At 52.8% G+C, this 13,830-nt stretch overlaps 6 protein-coding genes across 6 annotated transcripts; 3 read left to right on the top strand and 3 right to left on the bottom strand.

Moving 5' to 3' along the window:
* Window positions 1-105: 105 nt before the first annotated feature.
* On the top strand, window positions 106-1,062 carry NCU05595 (hypothetical protein; the record flags this gene model as incomplete). The annotated part of the gene is made up of 3 exons (XM_955464.2): window positions 106-231; window positions 286-559; window positions 720-1,062. The coding sequence occupies exons 1-3, from the start codon at window positions 168-170 to the stop codon at window positions 1,060-1,062; spliced, it is 681 nt and encodes a 226-aa protein (XP_960557.2). The 5' UTR covers window positions 106-167.
* Window positions 1,063-1,423: 361 nt separating this feature from the next.
* On the bottom strand, window positions 1,424-3,546 carry NCU05596 (hypothetical protein; the record flags this gene model as incomplete). The annotated part of the gene is made up of 2 exons (XM_955465.2): window positions 1,424-3,099; window positions 3,498-3,546. 2 exons carry the CDS (start codon window positions 3,544-3,546, stop codon window positions 1,424-1,426), a joined length of 1,725 nt encoding a protein of 574 aa, XP_960558.2.
* Window positions 3,547-4,540: 994 nt separating this feature from the next.
* Window positions 4,541-6,831, top strand: asd-3 (ascus development-3; the record flags this gene model as incomplete). Its single annotated transcript, XM_955466.3, has 5 exons — window positions 4,541-4,988; window positions 5,121-5,444; window positions 5,533-5,616; window positions 5,666-6,224; window positions 6,334-6,831. Exons 1-5 carry the CDS (start codon window positions 4,891-4,893, stop codon window positions 6,829-6,831), a joined length of 1,563 nt encoding a protein of 520 aa, XP_960559.2. The 5' UTR covers window positions 4,541-4,890.
* A 57-nt stretch (window positions 6,832-6,888) lies between these two features.
* Window positions 6,889-9,043, bottom strand: asd-1 (ascus development-1). The gene is made up of 2 exons (XM_955467.3): window positions 7,134-9,043; window positions 6,889-7,071 (listed from the first exon to the last, which is right to left on the bottom strand). The coding sequence occupies exons 1-2, from the start codon at window positions 8,724-8,726 to the stop codon at window positions 7,042-7,044; spliced, it is 1,623 nt and encodes a 540-aa protein (XP_960560.3). The 5' UTR covers window positions 8,727-9,043; the 3' UTR covers window positions 6,889-7,041.
* A 477-nt stretch (window positions 9,044-9,520) lies between these two features.
* Window positions 9,521-10,724, bottom strand: NCU05599 (40S ribosomal protein S28). Its single transcript, XM_955468.3, has 3 exons — window positions 10,576-10,724; window positions 10,367-10,450; window positions 9,521-10,283 (listed from the first exon to the last, which is right to left on the bottom strand). The coding sequence occupies exons 1-3, from the start codon at window positions 10,634-10,636 to the stop codon at window positions 10,222-10,224; spliced, it is 207 nt and encodes a 68-aa protein (XP_960561.1). The 5' UTR covers window positions 10,637-10,724; the 3' UTR covers window positions 9,521-10,221.
* An 819-nt stretch (window positions 10,725-11,543) lies between these two features.
* Window positions 11,544-13,816, top strand: NCU17088 (aspartyl aminopeptidase). The gene is made up of 9 exons (XM_011396785.1): window positions 11,544-11,777; window positions 11,849-11,952; window positions 12,014-12,198; window positions 12,272-12,507; window positions 12,565-12,723; window positions 12,777-12,884; window positions 12,955-13,188; window positions 13,243-13,499; window positions 13,555-13,816. Exons 2-9 carry the CDS (start codon window positions 11,932-11,934, stop codon window positions 13,597-13,599), a joined length of 1,245 nt encoding a protein of 414 aa, XP_011395087.1. The 5' UTR covers window positions 11,544-11,777; window positions 11,849-11,931; the 3' UTR covers window positions 13,600-13,816.
* Window positions 13,817-13,830: the final 14 nt, after the last annotated feature.

Raw genomic sequence — 13,830 nt, 5'->3', positions numbered from 1 at the left:
GAACACTTTCCAGACTGGCATTGTGGTCTCGTCACTCGGCCATTGACCTCTTAAGCGCACTATAAAACTTCTTATGGCCTCTATTCCTACGCCTCTTCCACACCGTACTCGATGTCCTCCGCGTCTTTCCTAGCTGAACAGTACGTAAACGGACCCGAGACTCCAACATGCATCTTCCACGAGTAGCAACGAGTCTAGCTAGTCTCCTGGGAGCCAGCAAGCCAGCTCTCAGTAAGATTCCCCATCTCGAACCTCATACCGAACAAAGCTGACCTTTGCCGAAAGCTCCCAGACAGTTCGAGCCAGACTCCAGCGTCTACATAGATGCCGACACAGGCCTGACCTTCGCCTCCTACACCAGCGACCGCAGCATCATCTTCCGCGTCGCCATACCCGACGTCATTCCCGCCGACCTCATCTACGACACCGTCCTCCAGATCGTCGCGCCCATCGACGTCGGCTGGGCCGGCTTTGCCTGGGGCGGCCACATGACTTACAACCCGCTTGGTATCGCCTGGACGAACGACAAGGAAGTCGTCCTCTCTCCAAGAATTGCTTAGTACGTTTTATTTTACGTTTCTCCTCCTCCGCATCCCATCCCATCACGTTTCACCAACAAATCAACCCCCTTTCTTTCTTTATGTTCTCTCCCCCATCATCATATACATCTGAGGCCACCCACTAACCACAAATTAATACCCCCTACCCAAAACAAACAGCGGCTACTACTCCCCGCCCATCTACACCGACTCACACTACACTGTCCTGAAAAAGGGCACGCACGTCAACGCGACGCATTTCCAGGTCACGGCCAAGTGCACCGGCTGCTCGTCGTGGGGGGATGATGAGTCCACGGGTATCAGTGGCAACATTGATCCGGAGTATCAGACCACGCTGGCGTATGCGTACGGGAATACCAAGGTCGATACGCCGGCGGACGTACAGTCTACGTTTGGCATTCATGATAGTTTGGGACACCCGATTTATGATTTGGCGGTGGCGAAGAATAAGGACTTTGCGGAGAAGGTGGCTGCGCTGGCTGCTGCGGGTGAGGCGACTTGAGGGGGTGGGTGATGGAGGTTCGTCAACCTGAGTCGTGAAAGGGGTCTCTTTTTTTTTTCTTTTTTCGTTGAGTGTGAAGGGTGATGTGGGAAAGATGTATCATTGTTCGTGATACGGGATGTTAAATCGTAATGGTGTGATGAAACAGAAGAGAAATCCGTACAGCTGTCGGCTTGCCGAAAGTCAAGCTATGTCGCTTGCTGTCATACTATTCTATACACGTTACCAAGTCGTAAACTGCTAGTTTTTATTACACATCAGAATAAAAGCCGTACTCATATTTTGAGGTATGTTCAGAGCTGACCAGAACCCAGCCATTAACCCCTATTCAATGCTTTCACACATCCAAAATTACCGATATCTACCTCTTTTCTTCATCCACGGGCTCCTCATACACTCTCCCTTGAAAGCATACACACCACACTGCCGTCGCAATCGCCACAACAGCCAAATAAAACCACCAAGCAGTACCCACCACTCCCTCTCTCACCCCTTTCGCATACACCACGCCTCCAACGACCGGCCCAACCACGCTCGCCAGGCTCGTCACCATATTTCCCACCACCCGTACCTTCTCCTGCACCCCCTCCTCCGACGATGCCGACTCAGCAAGCAGAATCTCGGCACTAGGCACCGCCATCGTCATTGCCAGCGTCTGTCCCCCTATTACCACCCCCAAAGCAATCCACTTCATGATGATCTCGGCGCACCCCTCAGTGGTATCCTGGTGACCCCAAGGAAACAAAGAAAGGTAAGGAGTCACCAGATACACAAAGGGAAAGATAGCCAGCGAGAGCTCGAACAAGCCCACAGTGCTTAGCCGGTTCTGCCACCGGGGGTAGATGAACCCTCGAAAAAGGAGGCCGAGAAGCCCAAATAGGGAGAGGTAGAGAGAGATAACAAGGGGTGAGAGGGAAAGCCCCCCGGTGAAGCGGAAGAGGGTGGGCACTAGGGAGTGGAAGGAGTTTGACAAGAGGGGACTGTAAGGTGAAGAAGGGGTGGAGATGTGGAGAGGGAGAATGAAAGTGAAGGCGGAGGTGTGGAGGGTGAGTAGGAAGGAGGACATCAAGGGTGGGAGAGTACGGGTTGTAAGGGCGGAGAGAATGGAAGATATGGGTGTGGGCTTTTCGGTGCGGTGGAAGGAGAGAATTGTTGAAGTGTTGCTGAGGAGAATATATGATCTCTGTGGGAGATACCCAGTGCCATCTTCGGCCTGGTCTTGCTCAGGCGTCGTTTCCCTCAACCATCCTGCAGCTACCGCCGCCACTACCCCAATTAACATGGTGTTCACCACCGAGGGCAACGCAAATGGGTATTCAACCATCCACCTCACTCCCTCCTCACTTCCATTCCAATTCAACGCCCCTTTCGTACCAAACAACCCCGGAAATGCCTTCACCGGCTCGGCCAAAAGCCCACCCATCGCCAGCCCAGCCACCATTCCAAGGTTGCTCGCCATTGACAGGATGTGGTAAGCCTTGTCTCGGCACTTCTTCTCCCTACCAGCAAATTTACCCGCCATACTCCTCAGCATCCCTTCATTCCCACTCGCCAGTCCCATCACCATTCTCCAAAACGACAAAGCCCAAAACGACCGACTAAGCCCAAACGCCAGGCTTGCAACTGCCGAGATGGCTAGACTCCATATGATGGGAAGTCTTTCCCCATGTTTCCTCCAGGGGAGAAATGAAGCAAGTAGTTGAGTCAACGGAAAACCAGCCACTAAGATGCCGGAGTAAGTCGACACCAGGGCCGTGGTGGAGATGGAGGTGTAGTAAGTTACTATGTCATCGTTTCCCGCGGCTAAGCTGGGAGTACTGGATGGGGAGACGGCGGAGCGGACGAGGGAAAAGAGGTAAGGGAGTAGGAAGAGGTTGGATAGAGAATCGGAAAAGCGGCAGAGGGAGAGAATGAGAAGCTGGCTTTTGTTGGGGAGGTCGGTCCAGGAGATGGACTCGGTTTCCTTGGGGGTTAGTAAGAGAGGTAGAGCCGAATCGGGGTCGTGATAATTGTTGTCATCATGTTGGGAAGGGTGTGCTATGGGGTAGTTAGTGACTGGGGGCGGAAAAGGAGGAGAATATGTGAATGAGGTAGGTAGGTGATGTACTGTATGGCAGACCATGCCGGGATCCATCTCTATCTTCATGACTGAAGTCTATATTGGAGAGCAGGCATGATTGTTCTGACAATGAGCGTGAGTGTGGCATCTTGGAAAAAGCAAATCGTACAGCCAGTCGTACAGCAACTTTGGGATGACAGAACTCACAGCGCTCATCAAAGGAGAGGGACGAGGCTCATGATCAGTTTTGTTATATCTGTCCCGGCCATCCCTTCCCTTTCACATTTATTGTACTTGAAAATGGGGGAAGGAATAACTTGAAACCTCACAACACAAAGATGAAGGGGTGTTGGAGCGTTTGTTCCTGACCTCCTACCTCCTGCCGTATCCAAGAGTGTATCCTGCTTCAGTCCACTTTCCTTCATTGGTGACGCCATCCGCAAGCCATCAACCAACATGTGTACCTGCAGCAGTGTTTGACTCAGGCACTCGCCGTGCCCGGCTTGCAATCACGCCTCTTGATGGCTGCCCCCCAAGAGGAATTTAACTAAAACATTCTGGACTTGGCATTGTGCCTTGGAATGCAATCTTCCGAGACCGCGAACTCGCAAAAACTTCCCGTCCCAGACATGCCCCACAAACCTTGTTGACGGATGCAGGTACCGAACCGACACCTGTCCGTCACAGCATCGTGAAATGCACGATACACATGGGGCGAGCCAGGTAAACCATTGGTTCAAGTGCCTTTTCCGGACTGCAAATGGCGTGAGCTTGCGAGGCTGCCAAGTGGATGCCTTGAGCAAATGGAAAGCATCAAGTATAAGCGCCTCCCCTTACTCCAATGTTGGTGATAGTTATCGAGGGGTTTGCATGAGAATTCTTTACTTTTCCCCCTTCAGTTTGGAAAAGTTCGTTGGCTGTGATGCATAGTGGGCTGATGCTGACTGGACGTTAAATATTGCCGCCGTCACGTATCAAGTTCACAAAGCGGGACAGAAAAACATCGTGAGTTCTCCTATGAAGAGGTGCGAACATCACTTTTCGATTCGGGAATGAAACCTGAAACCAGCCACTCATCAATCAATCAAGGCCTGGCTGGAACTCTTGCAAACACAAAGAATGCGGGGAGCTGTCCGGAACGGGATTCCGCGCGTCGTTCAAATGTGAGTCCTATTACAATCCCCAAGTTCCAACTGCTTGTCGATGAGGTGTGTGTCAGTCAAAACCCCCGCACCTTTCGTTCCGATGGATTTTTACAGACGTCGTCCCAATCGGTTCGAATCAGCCCCTTCGTCAGCTCAACTGCCTACCAATCCCGTTGCTGCGGCGGCACACACGGTGCGCGGGAATGAGTTGCATTCATTTGATTCAGGTGACGCAACTAGGGGCGCAAATCCGGGGGAAAAGCTCATGGCAGTGCGCAGTCTCGACAGTGTCACCAAGTGATGCCCCCATTCCCCGTCCAGTGCTCATATTGAAACCCAACGAATCCTATGGACAAGTCTCGTATGAGCAAAAGCTGCCCGGCCACTCTTGGAAGTCAAGAAGGAAGTTGGCAGGCCTTTTTCCCATCATCATCCAACCATCTCATCACGGAACTACCATTCCGATTGTTTCAGGTTCGAGTTGCCGCTGTTTGTTGGTTTGCTCAGAAATAGGCAAGGTACCAGTGCCGCCAACCATCGAATCGGGTCTTTGCCCTGTTTTTCAGACTACTTTGCGAGACGGAAAAAGGAGTGTATTCGGAGGATAGGCATTCGTTGTCGATCATGAACGGAATCAAGGACCTGGGCCTGGGCTTCTCCAAAGCCTCGACGCGCTTGCATTTCTTTAGTCTGTTGCTTGCTCTTGGCTCATTTGTCTGGGGGTAAGACTTTTCGAGTTCCAGCTCTCCCAAACATCGTGGTATCACAGAGATCAAGTCTCTGTACCAAGTGAAGTGCATCGATTTGGTGATCGGAGAACTGGCTCCGGAGTTACACTTACTGACACTGCACAGATACAACGTTGGCGTTCTCGCCTCGGTCCTCGCCCATCCAGGCTTCCGCGAGACCATCCCTGGCTATGGTCCATATAAGCGCGGCCTCATCACATCCATCAACTACCTCGGCACATGGCTGAGTTACATCTTCTTCTCCCGTCCCGCGACGGATCTGCTCGGCCGTCGCTATGCTGCCATGGTGGGCATGTCCGTGTTATGCGTAGGCCAGGCACTTCAGGCTGCTGCGTCTGGGTCGGTGGCTCTTAGTATGGTGATATTTGGACGGGTTGTTTCTGGCTTGGGCACCGGTATTGTCTCGACGAGTGTGCCATTGTATCAGAGGTATGTGACAGGGATTTTCTTGTTTGAAATTCATCACAAGCGAGATGATCTACATGTCCATAGGGCTGACCCGTGATCTGTTGCACAGTGAAATTGCCCCGGCCAAACAGCGAGGCAGACTTGTTGTTTTGAACCATGTCGGGTTTGTAGCCGGACTTGCCTCTGGCTTCTGGTAAGTGGTATCCATCACAACAACCTCGAGTCACTCTGACATTTTGTAGGGTCGGCTATGCCATAACCTTCTGGAACAGCTCACACGGCTACCTCAGCGGATGGCGCCTGTCCGTGTCCCTCTCCTTCATCCCCGCCCTCATCTTCTTCGTCGGCCTCCCCTTCCTGCACGAGTCTCCGCGGTGGCTCGTCGAGCACGGCCGCCCTGACGAAGCCCTCAAAGCCCTGCAGTTCTACCGCGAAGGATCCTTCACCCCTTCGCAAATCCAAAGCGAACTGACAGACATCAAGCGCAATGTGTGCGCCTACCAGGCCACTAGCCTGAAGAAATGGACCTCCCTTTTCACCAACCCCAGCTTGTTCACGCGCCTGTGGCGAGCTGCACTGCTCCATTTCATGGCGCAGATGTGCGGCGCTACGGCCATGAAGTATTATCTGCCGGACCTGTTTAGGGTGTTGGGACTGAGCCCGCGCGTGTCGCTGCTGGCGGGCGGGATCGAGAGCACCCTGAAGATTGGGTGTACGGTGTTGGAGATGTTTGTTATTGATAAGGTGGGAAGGAGGATGACACTGGCTGTTGGGGCGGGGATTATGGCTTTTGCATTGTTGGTGAGTTACACGTTTCTATTTGCCTGTTGGACCTAACTAGGACTTGGACTGGGACAAAGGAATGTGAAAGTAAAGTTTTGACTGCTGACTCCAAAACCCGGACATCAAGATCAACGGTGCCCTCCCCCTCGCTTACCCCAACAACACCAACCGCGCCTCAGACTACACCTGCGTCGTCTTCATCTTCATCTACTCGCTTGGCTACAGCATGGGTTTCGGCCCGGCAGCTTGGGTCTACGGGTCTGAGATCTTCCCCACTGCCGCTCGCGCGCGTGGTTTGAGCTTCGCTGCTTCTGGTGGCGCGGTCGGGTCAATCATTGTTTCCCAACTGTGGCCTATCGGGATCGCAGAGCTTGGCTCGAAGATTTACTTCTTCTTCATGGCGGTCAATTTGGCGTGCGTACCGATTATCTTCTTGCTCTATCCTGAGACCAAGGGACGTCCGCTGGAGGATATGGAGGTGCTGTTTGGCGGGTATGAGGGTGGAACTCCGTCAACTACGTCTTTGCTTTTGGCTGATGAGAGGGAAGATGGGAACGAGGAGGACGAGGAGAATGAGACACTGGGTAGGCCGTTGCTTGGTGATGGAAGAGGCATGGCAAGGTAGGTCTTGTTTCTCCATAATTTGTTATGCATGTCATCCGATTATGATTCTGAATGGGCTGCGAGACCCAGGAGTCGCAAGCGTATGTTTGAATGAATAAAGCCTTGTGTACATGGAGGCTGTTCTCGACGCCAAAAAAAGAGACTACAGTTGAAGCATGCAGAAACAACTTGTAGTAAGAAGACAAAAGGCTGCTGCCACTCCGCCACGACTTTAGTAAAAGAGCTCAACGGCATCGAAGATCTGGATCCAACATTAGTAAATGCCCTTTTCACAATCAAGAAAGCCCGAAAGGGAATACTCACAAAGTTAGGACTCAAAAAGGTAGCCCCACTGCTCCCTGACAGCGCACTAATGGTGATGGTATTCGTCCCACTAATCAGCTTACCCGCCGGCACCGCCACATCATAGACCTCTCCATACCCCCTATACGCGCCTCTGGTGACACCACGACTATCAATCTTGGCAGGAGCAGCGGGAGCGGGCGCCGACCACCCATTCACCACCACCTGCGGGCGCGCACCAGCAAAGGACAGAGTAGTGGCGATCCTGAGCGTGGTCGCCTGGCTCGGCGCGCTGCCCAGGTTGAACTTGATCGTAACGGGGTTATTAACGCTCTTGAACACGGCCATGGGGAAGTCGTTCAGCGAAGAGCTACCGACGGTGTACGTCAGCGGGCCCCAGCTCGACATGCGGCTGTCGGAGGGGTGCATGCGCAAAAACTTGTCGGCGTTGCGGAACCCGGTGGGCTGGCCGTCGTACTCGCCGATCTTGAACAGCGTCGTGTGGCTGGTGTTGAAGGTGCTGGCGATGCTGGCGGTGGTAGTTTTACCCGCGGAGACGGTCACGGTCGAGGTGGCTACCTTGAACTCGGTCTGGTAGAGCACCATGGTGTAGGTGCCCGGCTTCATCTTGGGCGAGGTGAAATCTCCGTTGGGGGCCGTCCTGACCCAGTACTGCGCCGCAGCGTTGTACCAGTGTACGACGCCCTCGAAGCCGGAGGGGATACCGGTGGCGCGCCCGATGACGGTGCCGCGCTGCGAGTCGGGCACGTAGCCGGTCACGCCGAGCTCGCCGAACCAGGAGATGTCGACGGTCTTAAGCTTCGGGATGCCCGAGCGCGAAAAGGTCATCAGGTACGGACCATGCAGGCCCATGCGGCGGTCTTCGGTCTGGACGTGCCCGCTGTTCATGTAGTTGTACAGGTTGGTGCTTTCGCCGGCGTTGTTGGAGTCGATGTCGCGGAAGAAAGGACCGCCCGAGGAGGATTCCTGCTGGGGCGTGATGATGCAGACGTGCGTGAGGTCGGAGCCGCCGTAGACGCAGTGTGAATCCTCGTCGATAAAGCGAGTAGAAGAGTAGAACTTGGAGCGGGTCTGGCCGTTGACGACGAATACATCGGAGCCCTCGACGGTGGAGGAAGATCCTTTGGTGGTAGAAACCTCGCCATAGGGGTACTCGTACGGGAGCTTGTCGGACAACAAGCGGGCAATGAAGCGAAGCTCGCCGATCGCGGGCTCGGCCGTGATGTATGTGGCCATGTAGATGGTGCTGTCGGCCTCCTTGACGATCATGTACTGGGTCAGGGTCGAAGTGACGCAGGTCACCTTGATGAACTTGGACTTCGACCCATTGATCTGGCTGACAGAGACGGTGGCCTTGCCGAGGCCGGATCCGATGTGGCTGCCCTGCTTGCTATACTGGAGTTCGGTGCCGCGGTACCTGATCGAGTTGATGTCGCAGCTGGACTTGCTCACGGAGAAAATCAAAGGGTTCGCAGAGCCGGCATCAATGACAAAGTTGTTGCCGGAGGTGGTGTACCCAAAGGCAGCAAGTGCCCCCGAGACGAAGAGGGAAACAGCCAAAAAGGCCATATGAAAGAGAGTGAGGAACCCCATGTTGCTCTCCTGTTAACTGCAGTAACAGAGACGATAGAGCTGGCACGTTCAAGGTTGCCGTGAGTAGAAGGCAGCACAAGAGCACATTGGACATGCTGGCGTCATCTTATATAGATCTGATGGACTAGGCGGGGAGAAGAACTGGCACTCGTATGCCATGCCATGCCTCCCGCGATCTCGGTTCTCGGAATGAAAACCGTTGTTCCCAGTCATATCGACAGTCATAAGAAAGACTCGATTGGCGGAACAAGACTGGAGGCCGTATTTCCATGGCCGTCGATGGCAAGCTGGCTGCGTAGCGAGAAGGTAGGCTGGTCAAATGAGGTTACATTCAATGGCTAAACGACAGGAATTTCCGAGAAAGGCGAGTGTGTTCATGCTGCCAAGACGGTGGATTTGCGGTCGAAACCTCGAAGCGGTGGTTTCAGGTACCGAAGACCAGAATGGTAAGTGACAGGGGAGGACCTAAACCCCTTTAATTCGGGAATTCAGTACCTTTGTGGAGTATGCATGCAAACGGGACAAATGCTGGCTTATTCATCCCCGTCGCCTCATCCTCGCTTAATGCCCAAATGCCTGATGATCCCAAGAAATATCACCAGTTAAGAGGGGTCACCAAGGCAAACACGAGATGTGTGCGGGGTTCATAACTCTCTTCCAGACTGCAGGTCTTCGATTGTTGGGTGCAGTAACAAGATATCATGGATAGCGTTTGGGAAACCTATTTGGCGGTTAGCAAAAGGCCTCGAAAACGAGATTTAGCGCCCGGTATCATTGCTTCACGACGACTAGCACAAGGATCAAGCAGTCCCAGTTGGCTACTACAAATCTCTACGACCCTACCACATTTGTCATGATGCAATATCAGAGGGCCCTCTGTCGTTGTACCTTAAGTCTCCCGTCTTCATGGAAGGCAACAACCGTCTGGGAACAGGAGCCCATTTCGGACACGGTAGGACGGAGGATTGGACTTCGGTTGCAGGGCATGGCGGGCGGACGGACTGGAGCTGACGTTTGCCTGAGGGCATGGCATTGCTTGACTAATGGGCGCGCGAAAAGGCGTTGTTGCTGATCGGAGTCGGATCTCGACTGCCACTGTTGGCGCTGGAGCAGGACCTCGGAGGCCTCGAAAATTCGAGATAGAGTTGCCTGTAGAGATCCTCAAGTCCATGCCCGCCTGAGTTGGTGTTGTGTTGGAAACCTCCGTCCTCCTGAGTCCCCAAAAGAATGTCCCAAGTGCATCACCCATTTTCCTTCACGAGAAAGAACACGATTGCAGCGAAATGGAGCGGTCCAGAATCAATGCAACGTCTGCGCCGAGCAGATTTTTGGGGAGGAAATAATCATGGCAATGCCGTTCTACCGAACCCCCAACCCAGAATGTTCCGTAATTCCCTGGCCGCAAGTCATGATGTAATCGTTCCTCGTCGAGACAGGCCAAAACCGAGGTCGCGCTGTAATTCTCATTCCTCCCTTTTTCGTCACATCGAACTTCTTAACGGAGACGGCGGGCCTCACGCTCGGACTCGAGAAGGACAAGGATGTCGTCCTCACGGACTGTTGGGCAAGTTGTTAGTTTTTGCTGCTCTCGCTGTCTGTTTGTGTTTGTGCGTGTATGCTCGGAATGGGCTATTATTTACCAGGGCCCTTGACGTTACGGATGATGGAGCGGGTCTGGTCGTCCATGAACTCGACGCGGACCTGGGTAACACCACCGCGAGAGCCTGCAGAATTCCACCATGGTCAGCATTTCCGTGTCGCTGTCATCGCGAGAGTTTTGCCCGTCACATCGCCTTTCCTCGTGGGGAAAAATCGACTTTGACAGCATTTCGGCGAGGATTTCGCATACCGGTACGGCCGAGGACGCGGGTGACCTTGACGAGCTTGACGGGGGCCTTAGAGGAATCCATTGTCGCGACTGATCGAGTTGATGGGTCGACGTGGGTGGGTTGTGTGTGAAGTTGCGGAAGATGCGAAATTTCACCAAAATTGACTGTGTGCGGAGCCGAAATTCGCTTGGGTTGCCGGAAAATCTACCCTCCGCCCTAATCGTGGCCTAGTCTGCCCTATCCAGATATGCTTGGGGAACCTTAACGGCCAAGACCAGGTGCCCCTCGCCTGTGCATTTTGGGGTAGACGTCTGTGCGCAGTCCTGCCTTGCCCTGCGGTCTGGACATCGAGTGCGGGCCTCAGCTGAGCTTCTCCAACTGCAACCTCTTTGGGCGACTTTCACGTTCTCAACATCAATCGAGTTAGAGCCAAGTGAAGGGCACGACGGTCCATGCTCCACCGAGGGCTCTCCAATATCAACCAGCAGGTGATTTCCAAGAACACGATCTGTCGCCAGAATAGGACTTGAATGACTTGTGGCAGATGATGACATCCGCTGCTTGCCAGGATGATTTTTCAATTGTTGACTGTTTGTTGGGTTCGGCCAATCTTCAATACGATGTAAGGCATTGTTGGGCACTGCGACTTTGTGTCACAAATTCAGAGCTTCGAAGTATGTACCACGGATAAACACCGTGGTTGATGTATGGGATCGTTTTCCTATCAGTGCCCCACAGTATTTCTCGTCTTTCCTCCAAAACATCCGTTCGAAATTCCTATACATCATCTGAGTAGGTGGTCTTGCAAATTGGCATCCGATGTTGCCGACTGAAATCATCTTGTTCAATCTCCCAAGAGCCTCACACATCTTGGTCCATGAGGCTTGGCCGCTTGGGCCATGCACTAACGGCTTGGCACGTCTTTAGGCCCCTGTTCTGTTATCGCACTTCCTTGCTACCCCCTTTCCAACCAAAACATTTAAAAGGTCAGAAAAGGAAACTGTTCTGGAGCCAGTTGAACAAAGGGTGATATCTACATAATTCCGGATTAGCCTTACCCGTAACAATGGTGCCATATTACAGGAAAACTTGGAGGGACTTCATCGGTCAGTTACAGCCGTCTTCATTGACGGGAGACATCCAAACCACCAATCACTCTGGGATCACCGGTTGCCCCGGAAACAATCGGTCATCACGACATTCCGGTTGTACCCATGATGAAGTTGGCATTCCCGCAATTCCTTCATTGATAGATGCAAGCCGACAAAAATACTAATCATAATTTACCTCTAGACTCTACCCGCGATGCCATCGCCGAACTTGGTGCCGAAATCGGCATCTCCGATGAGCCAGAGAGGAGGGTGAGATGCGACAAGATGGTGTTTGCTCACTACATGGTAATAGGCTCTAAAAGTTTTCTTTCACGAAAAAGTGTCACGCAGCTAACTTACTTTGCAGCTAGGACTCACCTTGAATCATACCGCCAGGGATTGGGAGGATGAAATCAGAGCCGCCAAAGAGTGCGGCATCGACGGATTCGCACTAAACACGGGCTCTCAGGATCACTGGCTTGATGAGCAGTTATCTTTGGCTTACCAAGCCGCTGAACGGGCTGGGGGCTTTGTCCTTTTCATCTCTTTCGAGTAAGTATTTTTTTGGCATGTTTCTTCTCCAAGCTCCCTGTCAAAATCAGTTGTGGCTAACCAGATTCACTAGCTTTGCGTTTGAGTGGACAGTTCAGCAGGTGGTAGACTTGATCAACCGGTTCAAGTATTCGCCCGCGCAATGTGTAGTTGATGGGAGACCGTTTGTATCGACGTTCGAGGGCCCTCAATGGGCGGAAAACTGGCCCATAGTCCGTCAAGCGACGGGCGGTATCTTCCTCGTTCCGGACTGGGCCAGTCTTGGACCTCATGGGGTTGCCCAGAAACTCGACATCATCGATGGTGCCTGTAAGTTCCGCTGCGGTATCATGCTTTGGATTTTTGGAGTGGGCTAACTGTCTATAGTTTCTTGGGACGCATGGCCAAAGGGATGCAATCACAAGATGGGCCCGGATGAAGATCATCTGTACTTGCAAGCCCTTCAAATCGAAAAGCCAGGTATCTTTGGGACACCAAACAACAAGCATAAGTACATGATGGGCGTCAGTCCTTACTTTTATACGAGTGAGTTTGAGCCTGCCAGTGCAAGCTGAAAATTGTGCTAACCTTGAGTATAGACCTCCCACAGTGGAACAAGAACTGGTACTGTTCTAGCGAATCTCTCTGGTATGACCGTTGGCAACAGATTCTAGAGGTCCAGCCAGACTTTGTCGAAATCATCACTTGTTCGTTCCCCTCCTTGGCCGGTGCTAGTCTTGGGCTGGTGCCAGAGACAGAGAGCTAACAACCTTGCAGGGAACGACTATGGTGAATCCAGCTACATCTACGACCCTCATCGAGATGACCAGATTGTGCCAGGAGCAGACGCTTACGTCAAGGGCCACTCACACGACGCCTACCGTGCCATTCTGCCTCATTTCATCCAGGCTTACAAGGCAGGAAAGACCAAGGCTAAGCCACGAGAGCATCTGGAAGACGTGGCAATTGCATGGTACCGCAGGACACCGGCCAGTGCAGGTCACCATGGTGGTAAGTTGTTCTTTGGCCGACTTTTTAGAGATATTGCTAACACGACGCCTCCAGAAACCGTATGGGGGCAAGGAGGCGACGCCTTGGCAGCACATGGTGTGAAGGATGTCATCTCCGTCGTTGCCATCACCAAGGAGGAGAACACGGTGACTGTGACGCTCGGAGATGGGCAACCGAGGGAGTTCCAAACGGCACGGGGATCTTCGTACTTTGAGATTCCGTTCGATGAGACTACCCTTGGCCCTGTGAGACTGCAGTTGAATGGTCAAGTCACAGAAGGACCGGATATCCATTGCAACTGCGAGGACAAGGTGAGTTTCAACGGCAACTTCAGTAGCCCAACTCCATACTAACGGTTGTGCCTAGGTCAATTTTAATGCGGTGGTCATCCAAGTTCCTGCTAAAAGGTGATGTGGGGCGCGCAACTGAGGGTGCAATGGGTTGAGTCAGCGAGAGGGTTCATGAAGCGATGAGCCGAGGATGTAATGGCAGTGAGGGTCGAGGGAGATCAAATTTGGAGGAGACATAATGCTCGGTCATGGACCGCCAGGATAATCCTAATTTACCCATGATTGTGTAAGACAATGAACCTTCAGCGTCTCCAAAACCAAAGAAAAAGATTCACACAAAAACCAAAACCTG

This window comes from Neurospora crassa, linkage group VI (assembly GCF_000182925.2).
Source record: "Neurospora crassa OR74A linkage group VI, whole genome shotgun sequence".
NCBI classification, from domain to species: domain Eukaryota; kingdom Fungi; phylum Ascomycota; class Sordariomycetes; order Sordariales; family Sordariaceae; genus Neurospora; species Neurospora crassa.
This window is presented reverse-complemented; position numbering and strand designations above follow the sequence as displayed.